Source organism: Podarcis muralis, chromosome 2, assembly GCF_964188315.1.
Source record: "Podarcis muralis chromosome 2, rPodMur119.hap1.1, whole genome shotgun sequence".
Taxonomy (NCBI): domain Eukaryota; kingdom Metazoa; phylum Chordata; class Lepidosauria; order Squamata; family Lacertidae; genus Podarcis; species Podarcis muralis.
This window is the reverse complement of record NC_135656.1, coordinates 119,390,785-119,405,118: the sequence shown is the minus strand read 5'-3', so window position 1 is coordinate 119,405,118 and position 14,334 is coordinate 119,390,785. Positions and strand designations below refer to the sequence as shown.

The following is a 14,334-nucleotide window of genomic DNA, read 5'->3' as shown; positions in this document are numbered from 1 at the left end:
TGCGGCAGGAGCGCTCCCACTCCGCTTCCGAAGCTTCGCGTTGCTATCGCTGAAGCCAAGGAGCCTGCATTCGCCCCATAAGATGCACACACATTTCCCCTTAATTTTGGGAGGGGAAAATGTGCGTCTTATAGAGCGAAAAATGCGGTAATCTGTTGCGGAATGGGTAGTCGGCAAATTACATTGAGAAAATGGATAAACACACCTCGGAAGCCGTTCGAGTTCCGAGGCACGTTCGAAAATGGAAGCATTCGCTTCCGGGTTTTCGGCGTTCAGAAACTGAAACGTTCAGCTTCCGAAGCGTTTGACAGCCGAGGTGCCACTGTACTTCCGATCGAAGATTTCCCACAGGGGAGAAACTATAGCAGACTAAACACCAGGAGGAAACTTTCTGACAGTCAGAGCTGTTTGACAGTGGAACAGTCTGCCTCGGGAGGTTGTGGACTCTCCTTCCTTGGAGGCTATTCAGCAGAGGTGGGAGGGCCACCTGTCATGGATGCTTTAGCCGAGATTCCTGCATTGCAGGGGGGTGGACTAGATGACCCTCGGGTCCCTTCCAACTCTTAATATTCTATTATTCTAACTAACCATCTAAATATATAAACCCTAGAAAGAACTTTCTGGCCGTAAGAGCTGTTAGGCAGCAGAAAAGACTACCCAGGAGGTTTCTAAACAGGTTGAATAGGCATCCGAGAAGACTGTTGTTTTTTTAGCTGTGATTCCTGGGTGTTTGGGGAGGGGGACGCGGGTGGCGCTGTGGGTAAAAGCCTCAGCGTCTAGGGCTTGCCGATCGAAAGGTCGGCGGTTCGAATCCCCGCGGTGGGGTGCGCTCCCGTCGTTCGGTCCCAGCGCCTGCCAACCTAGCAGTTCGAAAGCACCCCCGGGTGCAAGTAGATAAATAGGGACCGCTTACTAGTGGGAAGGTAAACGGCGTTCCGTGTGCAGCTCTGGCTCGCCAGATGCAGCTTTGTCACGCTGGTCACGTGACCCGGAAGTGTCTGCGGACAGCGCTGGCCCCCGGCCTCTTGAGTGAGATGGGCGCACAACCCTAGAGTCTGGCAAGACTGGCCTGTACGGGCAGGGGTACCTTTACCTTTACCTTTAGTCCCTCTGGTGGGGGGCATGTTGTGCTCCTTCTGGGGTCGTTTGTCCACCTTTGGTCCCCACCCTGCACTCAGCTCTGACCCGTGGCTCCTACAAGCTGTCAGCAGGTGACAGAGGCCACAATCCTGGGAATGGCTTCAACTCACTGGCGGAGGGTCCAACAATCGCGAAGGTGGTTTCTGTGTGTGCTGTAGAGGGAAGTGAGGGGCAGATGGGGCTCGTCCACCTGGGAAGGTGAAGGAAAACATTGATTCGGATCCACTGCCTTGCAGGCTATCTTTGGGAGGAGAAAAGGCTAGGGAGCAAACGCTACACAAATCTAGTAAGAGCTGTTCGATGGCGGAAGTGTCTTTTTTGAGAGGTGGTGGACTCTCCTTCCTTGGAGGTTTTCAAGCAGAGGTTCGTAGAATCATAGAATGGTAGAATTGGAAGGGACTCCGAGGGTCATCTAGTCCAACCCCCTGCAATGCAGGAATATTTCACCCAATGTGGGGCTCAAACCCACAACCCTGAGATTCCCATGCTCTACTGACTGAGCTATCACAGCTCATTTGTCATGGATGCTTCAGCTGAGATTCTTGCATGGCAGGGGGTTGGACTAGATGACTCTTGAGGTCCCATCCAAGTCTATTATTATTATTATTATTATTATTATTTTATTGAATATATGTACTGGAGGTCTCAGGGTGGTTCACAGAAAAGATCACAATATATAAAATCAAAATCAAAACAATAACCCCCCTCCCAAAAGAGCCACATTTTTAAAAGGGCATTGGATGTAAATCAGATCAAAGGCCTGGTTAAAAAGGAACTTTTTGCCTGGCGCCTAAAGGTGTATAATGAAGGGGCCAGGCGAACTTCCCTGGGGAGAGCCTTCCACAGACGGGGAGCCACTGCAGAGAAGGCCCTGTTCTTGTGTTGCTACCCTCCGTACCTCTTGAGGAGGCGCACGGAAGGAGGGCCTTGGAAGATGATCTCAGGGTTCGGGGAGGTTTATATGGAAAGAGGCGGTTCTATTATTCCTTCTTCCCCAGATTGGTTTCACTCCTTCCACCCACCATCAGGAAAGAAAAGGGGTGTGGGATCTGCATTCACAGTGCTCGTTTCTTCCTTGGCTCCTGTTTTAAGAGAGAGAGAAATCATCCTACAGCTTGAGCTGCCAAGGGTTAAAATTATCTGAGCTGGATTCCTAGAGAGGATGGGGATTTGGGGAGGGGGAGGAAGACCTACAAAGCAAATGGGTATTTCTGCTAAAAGCCACTCCTGCCTGGTTGTTGCTTTGGAGGAATGCAGCCTCGGGGTCTCCCCAGCTCGGCATCGGGGACCCTTCTATGATCTGGTGAGCCCCCCTACCTATTAATTTGACTTAAGGTGGGGAGGAGTCGGGAGGATGCAACTGCAATGCAGGAAAAAGTGGGGGTGGGGGCTAGGAGTCCCCTGCGATGGGGGGAGAGAGGCCCGGATTTGTGGCTGAATAGAAAAGAAGAGAAGAGCCCGAGAAGAGCAAGGAAGATCCTCCTCTCCCCATTTTCACCCCGCTTGTGCACCTGATCACCCTTTCACACGAGCAGAACACCCGTATCATGATGCGGGGGAGCGCAGGGCGTGTCGGTCTGCAGCGCGGCGCTGATTGGCGGAAGCGCGGCGTAGTTTGTGCCAAGATTCGAACGGGTGCTCCTACCCACCCCTCTGAATCGCGCATCCACGGGAGAAGCGCGCGCGCGCCGTTTCAGACGTGCAAGCCCTGACACGCGGTGGGGAGGCCGGGACGCAAAACTGGGGGGAAGCTGTCGATCAAAGACGCTGATGGGAAGCAAATGTCCCTGTGCGAATCTGGGCTTTAAAGGTTACAGGGCACGGATTGGGGGAGGAAGTCTCTGTCTGGGGGGGTTTTGGGGTGAAGGGAGGGTGGAAGCTGGAAAAGAGGAGAGTTGTAAGGGGGAGATCAGAGGGGTTGGATCCCTCATCTTCTGACTCCCAGCCAGACTGAAGGCTTTAATCCAGTAGTCCTCAAGGAAAGGAACTCCACCCACAAATCTCTAGTTTCTATATAATTTCAAACTTGTCGTTCTCCTGCCATTTCTTCAGGGTGCAAGGGAACTAGTTGCTAACCCAGATTTATCCACATTTGTTCAAGGAAAATCTTCCAGCCTTGACAACGTCATAATTTTCTAACAAGGCAATCTCTTAGCGCAAAGTAAGAATGGATAAATATGAAGAAATCTGGAAGGAATATTTAAGCGATAAGGCGGATAGTGGTGGGAAGTAGGAGGAGGAGAGAGAGAGGTGGGAAAATATTGTTTAAAAAGGTGTCAAGGTAAATGGACCCTTGACCATTAGGTCCAGTCGTGGCCAACTCTGGGGTTGCGGCACTCATCTCGCTTTATTGGCCAAGGGAGCCGGCGTACAGCTTCCGGGTCATGTGGCCAGCATGACAAAGCCGCTTCTGGCGAACCAGAGCAGCGCACGGAAACGCCGTTTACCTTCCCGCCGGAGTGGTACCTATTTATCTACTTGCACTTTGACGTGCATTTGAACTGCTAGGTTGGCAGGAGCAGGGACCGAACAACTAGAGCTCACCCGGTCATGGGGATTCGAACCACCGGCCTTCTGATCAGCAAGTCCTAGGGTCTGTGGTTTAACCCACAGCGCCACCCGCGTCCCCCCCAAAAAGGTGTAGTCGAAGGTATATCAGTGTATTCAACTCTGAATTGTCAAATTGTGTTATTATGATATGTGTCTTTTGCGGTTGATGTTTGTATCGAAAAAATGATTAAACAATTTTTTTAAAAAAAGACAGTGTCTTGGCTTTGCAGGACTTGGTAGCGGTGCCTTCAGCCAGCCGCTTGGCTTTGCCTTGAGAAATTGGCAGGAGAGGAGAGAGTGGTTTACCTGGAAAACAGATCGAAGATGGAGAATCCAGAAACAGCTGGCCGTGAAGCAGGAAGAGGCCCTGGGGCCATCCAGACTGGTGCCAGCAAGGGATTCTGGGAAAGAACCGCGCAGGAGATCCCGGGCGAGGAGGTCGTCCTCAGCTCAGACGCTCAGCGCCAGCGTTTCAGGCGTTTCTGCTACCAGGAGGCCGAGGGACCCAGAGAGGTTTGCAGCCGACTCCACCGTCTTTGCCGTCAGTGGCTGAAGCCAGAGCAACACACCAAGGCTGAGATCCTGGATTTTGTGATCCTGGAGCAGTTCCTGGCTGTCCTCCCCCTGGAGATGGAGAACTGGGTCAGGGAATGTGGAGCGGAGACCAGTTCCCAGGCGGTGGCTCTGGCCGAAGGTTTCCTCCTGAGTCGGGCAGAGGAGAAGAAGCAGGCAGAGCAGCAGGTGAGAGAGGGTTTCATCCTGGTGCCAATGTGGTGTAGTGGTTAAGAGTGGTAGTCCTGTAATCTGGTGAACCGGGTTCACGTCTCTGCTCCTCCACATGCAGCTGCTGGGTGACCTTGGGCCAGTCACACTTCTTTGAAGTCTCTCAGCCCCACTCACTTCACAGAGTGTTTGTTGTGGGGGAGGAAGGGAAAGGAGAATGTTAGCCGCTTTGAGACTCCTTAGGGTAATGATAAAGCGGGATATCAAATCCAAACTCCTCTTCTCTTCTTCCAACGTGCAGGAGGCTATCCTGGCACTCTCTGCAATTGTCCAATCTGCACTGAAAATGTCCCAAAGCCTCTTGACTCTCCCTTTTTGTCACCCTTCCCCACATTCCCTGTTTCTGGTAAAGGGTCTGTTTTCAGAAGTGGCTCCTGATTTCCCTGACGCAGCGAAGGCTCCGATGGGTCCCAGAGAAAGAGAGACTGTCCAGGAGGGTCTTGGAGGTGCCACCTCTCTGGGTAAGGCTGAATGGGGATTCATCTTGGGCTCTCTGCACTTATTTAAGGAATCCAAGGGGTGCCTTTTATTTATATTTATATTTACAGTGGTGCCTCGCAAGACGAAATTAATTCGTTCCGCAAGTCTCTTCGTCTTGCGAGTTTTTCGTCTTGCGATGCACGGTTTCCCATAGGAATGCATTGAAAATCAATTAATGCGTTCCTATGGAAACCGCCTTCAGACCAGGTCCGGGGACAGTCTGTCCCCCGACCTCTTCTGAAGGCTGGGGGGGGGGGACAAGGGCTTTTCTTCCCACCCCCAGCATTTTAAAAAACCCCAGGACCTCTTCTGAAGGCAGGCGGGGGGCAAAAGTCTTTGCTCCCCCCCCGCCTGCCTTCAAAAGCCGTCGGCGACAGCGGAGAAATGCGCTGCGTTTCTCTGCTCTCCCGGGAAGGCAGGCAGGGGGGAGCAAAGACTTTTGCCCCCCGCCCGCCTTCAGAAGAGGTCCAGGACCTCTTCTGAAGGCGGGCGGGGGGCGAAAGTCTTTGCTCTCCCCCCCCCCGCCTGCCTTCAAAAGCTGTCCGGGACAGGCTTCGCGGACCTCTCCGCAAGCAGCGGGAGCGCTCCCGCTGCTTGCGGAGAGTTGCCAGCATGCCGAAGCCTGCGCGCGCTGAGATCAGCGCGCCCAGGCTTCGCGGCCCCGCCGCCCAGCTTCGGAGCATCCTTCCAAAGCCGGGCGGCTGCGGGAGGTGTTCCCGCCCCGCCGCCCGGCTTCAGAGGAGCCTTCCGAAGCCCGGCGGCGTCGGAGGTGTTCCCGCCCCGCCGCCCGGCTTCGGGGCATCCTTCCGAAGCCGGGTGGCGGGAGGTGGTGTCCCCGCCCCGCTGCCAGGCTTCGGGGGAGGTCCGAGGACAGTGGGGAAGATGCGCTGCGCTTCCCCGCTGTCCCGGAGATTTCCCTATGGGCTTTCGTCTTGCGAAGCAAGCCCATAGGGAAATTCGTTTTGCGAAGCGCCTCCAAAACGGAAAACCCTTTCGTCTAGCGGGTTTTCCGTCTTGCGAGGCGTTCGTCTTGCGGGGCACCACTGTATATTTATATTTATATTTATATGTATATTTATATGTATATTTATATTTGTGTTCTTCTTTGGCAATCATTTGTAGCCAAATAAGATTGTCTTCCATAAACACAGTGTGGTGTCTTGGTTAAGCGTGGTAGTCCTGTAATCTGGTGAACCGGGTTCGCTTCCCCGCTCCTCCACCTGCAGCTGCTGGGTGACCTTGGGCCAGTCACACTTCTCTGAAGTCTCTCAGCCCCACTCACCTCACAGAGTGTTTGTTGTTGGGGAGGAAGGGAAAGGAGAATGTTGGCCGCTTTGAGACTCCTTCGGGTAGTGATAAAGCGGGATTTCAAATACAAACTCTTCTTAACAGTGAGTCCGTAAGTGACTGTGGAGGCCAATTTTGGATTCACACATCCTTTCACAGTGGGGGCATTGGTTTCCAGGCGGGAGTTGATCACGGTGAGGGTTTGCCAAATGTGCCTTCCTCTTAGCTCGTTTCTCCCTTGCGTCCTGAGTTCGAGTGTCTTCAAAGTCCATGACACCTTTGGTAAAGGCTGTTCTCTAACTGGAGCGCTCGCAGGCCAGTGTTTCCCAGTTTTCGGTGTTTATACTACATTGTTTAAGATTTGCCTAGAGAGAGTCTTTACACCTCTTTTGTTGACCACCAGCATTACGCTTTCCATTTTTAAGTTTGGAATAGAGTAGCTGCTTTGGAAGACGATAATCAGGCATCCGCACAACATGACCGGTCCAGCGAATTTGATGTTGAAGAACCATTTCTTCCACACTGGTGATCTTTGCTTCTTCCAGTACACTGGCATTAGTTTGCCTGTCTTTCCAAGTGATGTGTAAAAATTTTCGGAGGCACCGTTGATGGAATCTCTCAAGGAGTTGGAGATGGCGTTTATAAGTGGTCCATGTTTCAAAAGCATTATTGATACTTGTATACTGCCGTTCACAGCAAAAAAATAAATGCAAAATAAGAATACAAAATGCCTCACTAACTAAAACAAACCAATAACCCCCTTCCCACAATAATGTGCTTATTCCAATAATGTGTCTTAAATGGAACATTTCCGCTAAACTCAGGAACTGCACGTATGAGTTTGAAAAAAGAAAACAACGGGCGCACGGCAGCAGCGGCTGATAAATTGCTGCAATGAGATTTGTTCCAACAAAATTTTACCTTGTTATTTTAAAAGGAGATTATTATAATGCGAAACAGATAAAATGCTGCATTATTTATCAGAGAAGCTAGTATTGAGTAATAGTAAGCTCCCGTGGAAATATTTTATTAATGGAGAAGCAACACAAAAAATATCTGGTAAAAATTACAAGAGAAAACAAATCTCCTTGCAGCAGTTTTTAAGCCATTGCCTGCAAGGGTTGTCTTCTTTTATATATGGAAATCAACGCAATTATTTGTTTGTTTACTGCGTTACAGCTCAAAGTGGTTCTCCCCTTCCTCATTTTATCCTCTCAACAACAGCCCGGCGAGGTAGGTTAGGCTGAGAACTTTGCGGCTAAGTGAGGACACGAACCCAGGTCCCAATCTGACATTCGAGTCGCTACACCGCACTGGTTCTCCCTTGTTGCCAACATCCCAGAAAAAGAAAAGGGGTCTGACCATTTTAGGAAGCTAAAAAACGGGTGAGACGTTTCATAATCCCAGGGGCAGATTCGACTAAATAGTTGCATTGGCAGGAGCCATCGCCATGGATCCCGCCAGCACAAGGGGCTTTCTTCTCTCCTTCCCCACATGCCTGCCCCAAATTAGCTTAGAGTGGGGGGGTCAGGAGGAGAGAGGAGTCTGTTCCATCTGGCTAGCAGAAATGCTTTTGCTGGTGGAACAATTCCAACTGTGCAACCTTGATCTCCACCCTCGGCGGCCACTTAGAGATGTGTCACTTGAACTCGGGGACGAGCGAGATCACCTTTGTCTCTCACAGGTGAAGGAACGATCTTGACAAGGCCTGCTCAGCCATCTCTCCTTTATTCCAGAGGGGAAGCAGTCGCTGCGACAACAAATCAGGTAGGAGGACAGATCATTTCATTCATTCATTCATTTGTTTGTTAAATTCATCAGGGCGGTTCACAACGTAAACTAAAAAATAATAATATATAATATAAATATAAATAGAATGAATATTATTTATATTTATATTTATATATTTATATTTATATTTATTTTATATATATGTATATATATATATATGTGTGTGTGTGTGTGTGTGTGTGTATATATATATATATATATGCTTTCGTAGATTTTCACGGGTATAGGTATATATATATATATATATATATATATATATATATAGGTATGCAGGTTTTGGTGTCCTCGGGTGTCTTCCCGTGTAAAAGTTGGGGTGTCTAGGCGACGTTTCGACGAGGTCTCACTCGTCATCTTCAGGCTGGTGCTTTCGGCTTCTTGTTACTGGAACAGAGCAGGATCTCAGTGTTTGAGTTCCTATAAATACTGTTGATGGGTGTGGTGTATAGCCTCCAATGTTCCAATATATAGGTATATATATATATATATATATGCAGGTTTTGGTGTCCTCGGGTATCTTCCCGTGTAAAAGTTGGGGTGTCTAGGCGACGTTTCGACGAGGTCTCACTCGTCATCTTCAGGCTGGTGCTTTCGGCTTCTTGTTACTGGAACAGAGCAGGATCTCAGTGTTTGAGTTCCTATAAATACTGTTGAGGAGGTATGGTGTATAGCCTCCAATGTTCTGGGCAGAGAGGAAGTTCCCAGGCTAGTGTGCCTTTTCTTCTTTTGTTCCTTAATTGCTTGAGGGATATCTTGAGTGATTTCTTGAGTGATATCCTGAGTACCACTTAGGTGGGTCATTAGGTGTGGATTAGTTGCTAAAGCCTTTGTGTCTTCTGTGTGCCTCTGGATCCTCCATAAACACAATATCAAAACAGCCTTTTGCGCCAACCAAAAAATAGCCAATATCCTCAGAAACCCCAAGGATAAAATCCAGTTGGAAAACCAAGGGGTCTATGAAATACCCTGCAAAGTCTGCCCAGCCACGTACATTGGACAAACAAACAGACGAATAAATGCACGTATCGCAGAACACAAGAATGCCGTCAAAAAAGAAGAAAAAACTTCCTCTCTCTTCCAACACATGAAAGAAACAGGACACGAAATTAATTTTGCAGATTCCAAATTGCTCTCTAACATGGAACATCACCACAAGAGAATAATCATGGAAGCCATCGAGATAGAGAAACACCCTCACAACATGAACAAGCGTGACGACACATCCCGCTTGCCAGACATCTGGAAATTAGCCCTCCCCACAAAAACTGACACCAGATCCAGAGGCACACAGAACGCCATCACCAATCAACCACACCAGACCCAAACCCAGACCCTCTCCACAGATAAATTACAGACACCATCCAGTAGCCAAACCATGGTGGCACCTCCGGATGCTGCACCCCCCTGCAATCCCTACACAGATCTGGCTGGCACAGGCCACAAAACCACAGCTCGCCCCTATACACGAAGCCAAGCCAGAGCACAACTAAATGTAGTACACCCATCTTCTCAGAAAAACTCTTCACAAAGTTCAAGAGGTCAAGACACAAAGGCTTTAGCAACTAATCCACACCTAATGACCCACCTAAGTGGTACTCAGGATATCACTCAAGAAATCACTCAAGATATCCCTCAAGCAATTAAGGAACAAAAGAAGAAAAGGCACACTAGCCTGGGAACTTCCTCTCTGCCCAGAACATTGGAGGCTATACACCATACCTCCTCAACAGTATTTATAGGAACTCAAACACTGAGATCCTGCTCTGTTCCAGTAACAAGAAGCCGAAAGCACCAGCCTGAAGATGACAAGTGAGACCTCGTCGAAACGTCGCCTAGACACCCCAACTTTTACACGGGAAGATACCCGAGGACACCAAAACCTGCATTCCTGTACCCGTGAAAATCTACGAAAGCAAATATATATATATATATATATATATATATATATATATATATATATATATATATATAAAACCCACAAATGCACAATAAAAATAAGAACAAAACCAAACCAATCATCGCCTCCTTTAAAAGGGCATCGGATGGATGTCAATCAGCCAAAGGCCTGGTTGAAGAGGAACATTTTGCACCTTTGTCTAAAGGTGTGTCATGAAGGCGCCTGGGGAGCCTCCCTGGGGAGAGCATTCCACAAACTGGGAGCCACTGCAGAAAAGGCCCCGTTTTTGTGTTGCCACCCACCAGACCTCTCATGGAGGCGGCCCACAAAGAAGGGCCTTAGAGGACGATATTGGGGTCTGGATCAGTTCATATGAGAAGAGGCGGTCCTTGAGGTATTGTAGGGAGATAGGCTGGGGTCCGCCTAGGTGCCTCTGTTCCCTCCACAACTCCCTGGGCTTGAAGAAGAAGAAGAAGAAGAAGAAGAAGAAGAAGAAGAAGAAGACGACAGTGGTACCTGACATTTAGAAGACATCTGAAGGCAGCCCTGTTCTGGGAAGTTTTTAATGTGTGACATTTTAATGTATTCTTAATCTTTGTTGGAAGCCGCCCAGAGTGGGCAGGGTACAAATAATAAATTATTATTATATTATTATATACAAAAACAAGCTGGCTCCTTCTTGCATGTGACAGTCCTTCAGATATTTGAAGATGGCGATCGTATCTCCTCTGTCTTCTCAAGTATATACTGCCCAGTCTCCTTTCCTTGATGTGAGCCTTATGGGTTTTGCTAGTAGATGGCATGCTTGCTACCTACAAAGAGGCAAATATTTGATTTTCTCCTTATTTTATTCATTTACACCCCACAACTACAGACACCTCTCGTTGTCTCCTAGGGTGCAGGATCCACCTTTGAGGAGGTTGCTGTGTACTTCACGGAGGAGGAATGGGCTGGGCTGGCTCCTCATCAGAAAGCGCTGCATACAGAAGTCATGCAGGAGAACGGCCATCTTGCCGCCTCTCTTGGTAAGACCCTCTAGCAGAAAATCACATTTATTTAGAAATCATAGGTGCATTTTAGCATTTATTTATTTTTTGCAGAATCTCAATATTTTGGTACTTCAAATCCGCCTTCCCCCTTTTCTAGCAGGGTTGATCTATATTTACCGATTCAAAGCAATTAACCTCATTAGCAGGGTTATTTGAAGATTTGTAAGCCGAAGCTGTGTTTCGGAAGTCAGACGGACTTCTGAAATGGATTCTGTTCGACTTCCAAGGTACGACTGTACTTTGCAAGGTTGTTATTGTGCTTCACCAAATCTTAACCTATTACAGTATTTGTAAGAATGAATTCCAAATACCATTGAATTTGTCCATGGCAAGTCTACGTTTATATGCAAGTTGTTCATACCTTAATAAGCACAAATACAAAAATAGATTTATTTTTTTCAGGTTAAGAACTGTTTTATTCGAGTTCGGGATTTTTACATACATTATATTATCTCGTTCCAATTTTTGGGGACTTCCGGTTAGTGCCAGCGCTTAATGGCAGATTTCCCCCGGAGCTCCTGAGGGAGATCTGCTCCGCGGGTTCGGGTCCTGCAGCCACGGCGAAGCGGGGACCCTAAAAAATCACAGGCGCGAAGCCTGTGAACTGGAGACTCGGTGGGCACCTTTGCGCCCCCCCAAAGCTGTGAAGGAGCCTTTTTAAAGGCTACGGAACAGCAGCGGGTGAGTGGCGCGGTGCTGAGAGTCGTTTTACCCAGCCTGCGGAGTGAAGCCGCGTCGCCATTAGCGGAGAGCGCTGACTTCTTCCTGAAGAATTGGAGCTAAAAGAAACTACTATCCGTGAGTAGGATAAAGGTTTAAAGATTAATTGGAAGCTAAATTTAAAGAATTTTGGCACCGAGACGGAAAAGGAATAAAAAGGAAGTCTGCTTTTCCGCTCTGCAGTAAGATCAAAGCAAAGGACTGTTAAGCTGCAACTTTTGAAGATTTTGTTGTTGGAGAAGCAATCCACCGTTAAACAGACTGGGATCTCTCCCCCACAGGCAGGAGTGGGGGGGAAGAAAGTGTACATTAAATGCCTGCATTTACAGAAAGAAATTAAAGTATCTCGTTCCAATTTTTAAATTTCCCGTAGAATTTTTTTCTTTCCCTCCCTTCCCACCCCCACCCCCATATCCATTGGAAGGGTTCAAACAATTATCCTCAGCCACGGGCATAGCGTTTTTGGTTTCCACCGAATGTCTTTTGTTCCAGTAGTTTTTATCCAATCAAGATAGGGGTTCCATCTGTTCCTTATCGTGGTGGACTTGACGTTCCACGTTGTTTCCTGTGACATGACTGCGACAATGTCCGACTGAATCAGTTCAAACAAATAACTATTCCATGCCTCTACTGTCCATTTTTCTCTATCTTTTCCAACCTAAAGCTATCGTTGCCTTTCCCACTAATATCATAGCTTTGAAGCTAAACTGGTCACTTTTCTCTATAGCCGTGTTTCCAATTATACCCATTGTCATGAAATCAAAGTCTGTTGAAAGCTTCACTTAAAAAATATCATTAATAACCTTTCGGATACAAAAACAGATTTTTTTAAAAAAAGATTAGAGATATTGGAGAATATAAGAAGTTATTGGGTGAAACCATTGGTCCATCTAGTCCAGTATCGTCTACACTGGACTGGCAGAAGCTGTCCAGGGTTTCAGGCAGGAAGGCTTTTCCAGCCACACCTGGAGATTTCAGGGATTGGACCTGAGACCTTCTTCATGCAAGGCAGAAGCTCAACCGCTGAGCCATGGTCCTTCCTCAGAAGCCTGACAAAACAGCTGTGCTGTAGCAATTGGCCCACTGTCTGCTCTGGCTGGTATCACCTCTCCAAACTCATTTCCCAGGATGCACCAGGGCTCCCCCCACCATCCTTCAGTTAGCAGGTGGGGAAATCTGTTTGGACCAGTGAGCCAGGTTGTTATCCGGCCGCACACAATGATGTTGATATGGCTCAGTCAGGAAAGAATGCATTTTCTGCCTTCTGGAAGAAGGTACAGGGTTATAAAGACTAGGACTAGCTGCCTGAGAAACAGTTTCTATCCAAATGCGATTTTGTTTTGTTTTTTTGTTTCTTATTTTAAATTTTTAATAAATTTTATTTAACATAATTATTGCAAAATACAAGCAAAATACATACAAATACATACATAAATATATTTTTTGGATAAGCACACATGGTATATAAAAAAGAACAAAAAATAAAAAAGGAAGAAAATAAAAAGAAAAAAGAAAAATTGGAAGAAGAAAAATTGGAAGAAGAAAAATTGGAAGAATTTATTTCAAATTTATTCTACAAATATCTCAATAATAAAACTTCATTGATTTACTTCCGTCGCTTACACTGCACTTCCTATATACATTTTAAGAAAGTGGTAGAATTCTCGCCTGCCAAATGCAATTTTGGTTTTCAACGCAGTGTAAGGAGTCTCTATGGGAGTATATTGTATTTAAAAATGGGGTATCAGAGTTTTTACGGGGCTAAACAGGTTGGGATAGCTGGGACAGCAGGCTTGTTGGTTTCTGAATGTCTGATGTAGATTTTTTCAATTTCGTTGTTCTGTATGGGACAATGACAATAAAGATGATCGTATCTGATTGTTGCATTTGCTTACACAACAACCTTGTGAAGTAGGCTAGACTGAAAGAGAGTGACCGGCCCAGGATAAACCAGTGAACTTCAGGTCTGAGCTGGGAGCTGAAACAGTGGTCATTAGATGTGTGATAGGATTTCCCTCCCATCTAAGCCTTAGCAGTTTTTCCCCTTTATCACAAGTGGTGGTTCAAGCTGTCCAGTGATTCAAGACTCTCAAGACGTGGGGCTGCCCTTGAGACTGACCCAGCAACTCCAGCGGGTGCAGAATGCCGCGGCGAGACTCCTTACGGGATCCTCGCTGCGAGATCACATTCATCCGGTGCTATACCAGCTGCACTGGCTCTCGGTGGAGTACAGGATCAGGTTTAAGGTGCTGGTTTTAACCTTTAAAGCCCTATATGGCCTAGGACCCTCGTACCTACGGGACCGCCTCTCCTGGTATGCCCCACAGAGGAACTTACGGTCTTCCAATAAAAACATCTTGGAGGTCCCAGGCCACAGGGAGGTTAGGCTGGCCTCAACCAGAGCCAGGGCTTTTTCCGCTGTGGCTCCGATCTGGTGGAACGCTCTGCCACAAGAGACTAGGGCCCTGCGGGACTTGACATCTTTCCGCAGGGCCTGCAAGACAGAGCTGTTCCACCAGGCCTTTGGTCAGGGCACAGCCTGACTCCCTCCTTTGGCAATCTTTACAGAACTTTAGTTTATGGTTGCCATCAATTTCGATTTTAATTAATTTTTATAATGTTTTTAGAATGTTGCACTAT

At 47.5% G+C, this 14,334-nt stretch overlaps 1 protein-coding gene across 2 annotated transcripts in view; it reads left to right on the top strand.

Annotated features, from left to right (window-relative positions):
• The first annotated feature begins 2,141 nt into the window (after positions 1–2,141).
• The window catches only part of LOC114591095 (uncharacterized), a 56,212-nt gene continuing 44,019 nt past the window's right edge, over positions 2,142–14,334 (top strand). The window contains exons 1-5 of one of the 2 annotated variants that reach the window (XM_077923203.1): positions 2,142–2,443; positions 3,921–4,431; positions 4,826–4,934; positions 7,925–8,007; positions 10,821–10,950. In XM_077923203.1, the coding sequence (XP_077779329.1) occupies positions 4,015–4,431; positions 4,826–4,934; positions 7,925–8,007; positions 10,821–10,950 (739 nt within the window). In that variant the 5' untranslated portion in view covers positions 2,142–2,443; positions 3,921–4,014. The remainder of the gene's footprint in view (positions 2,444–3,920; positions 4,432–4,825; positions 4,935–7,924; positions 8,008–10,820; positions 10,951–14,334) is intronic. The other variant, XM_077923204.1, reaches the window with a different exon arrangement.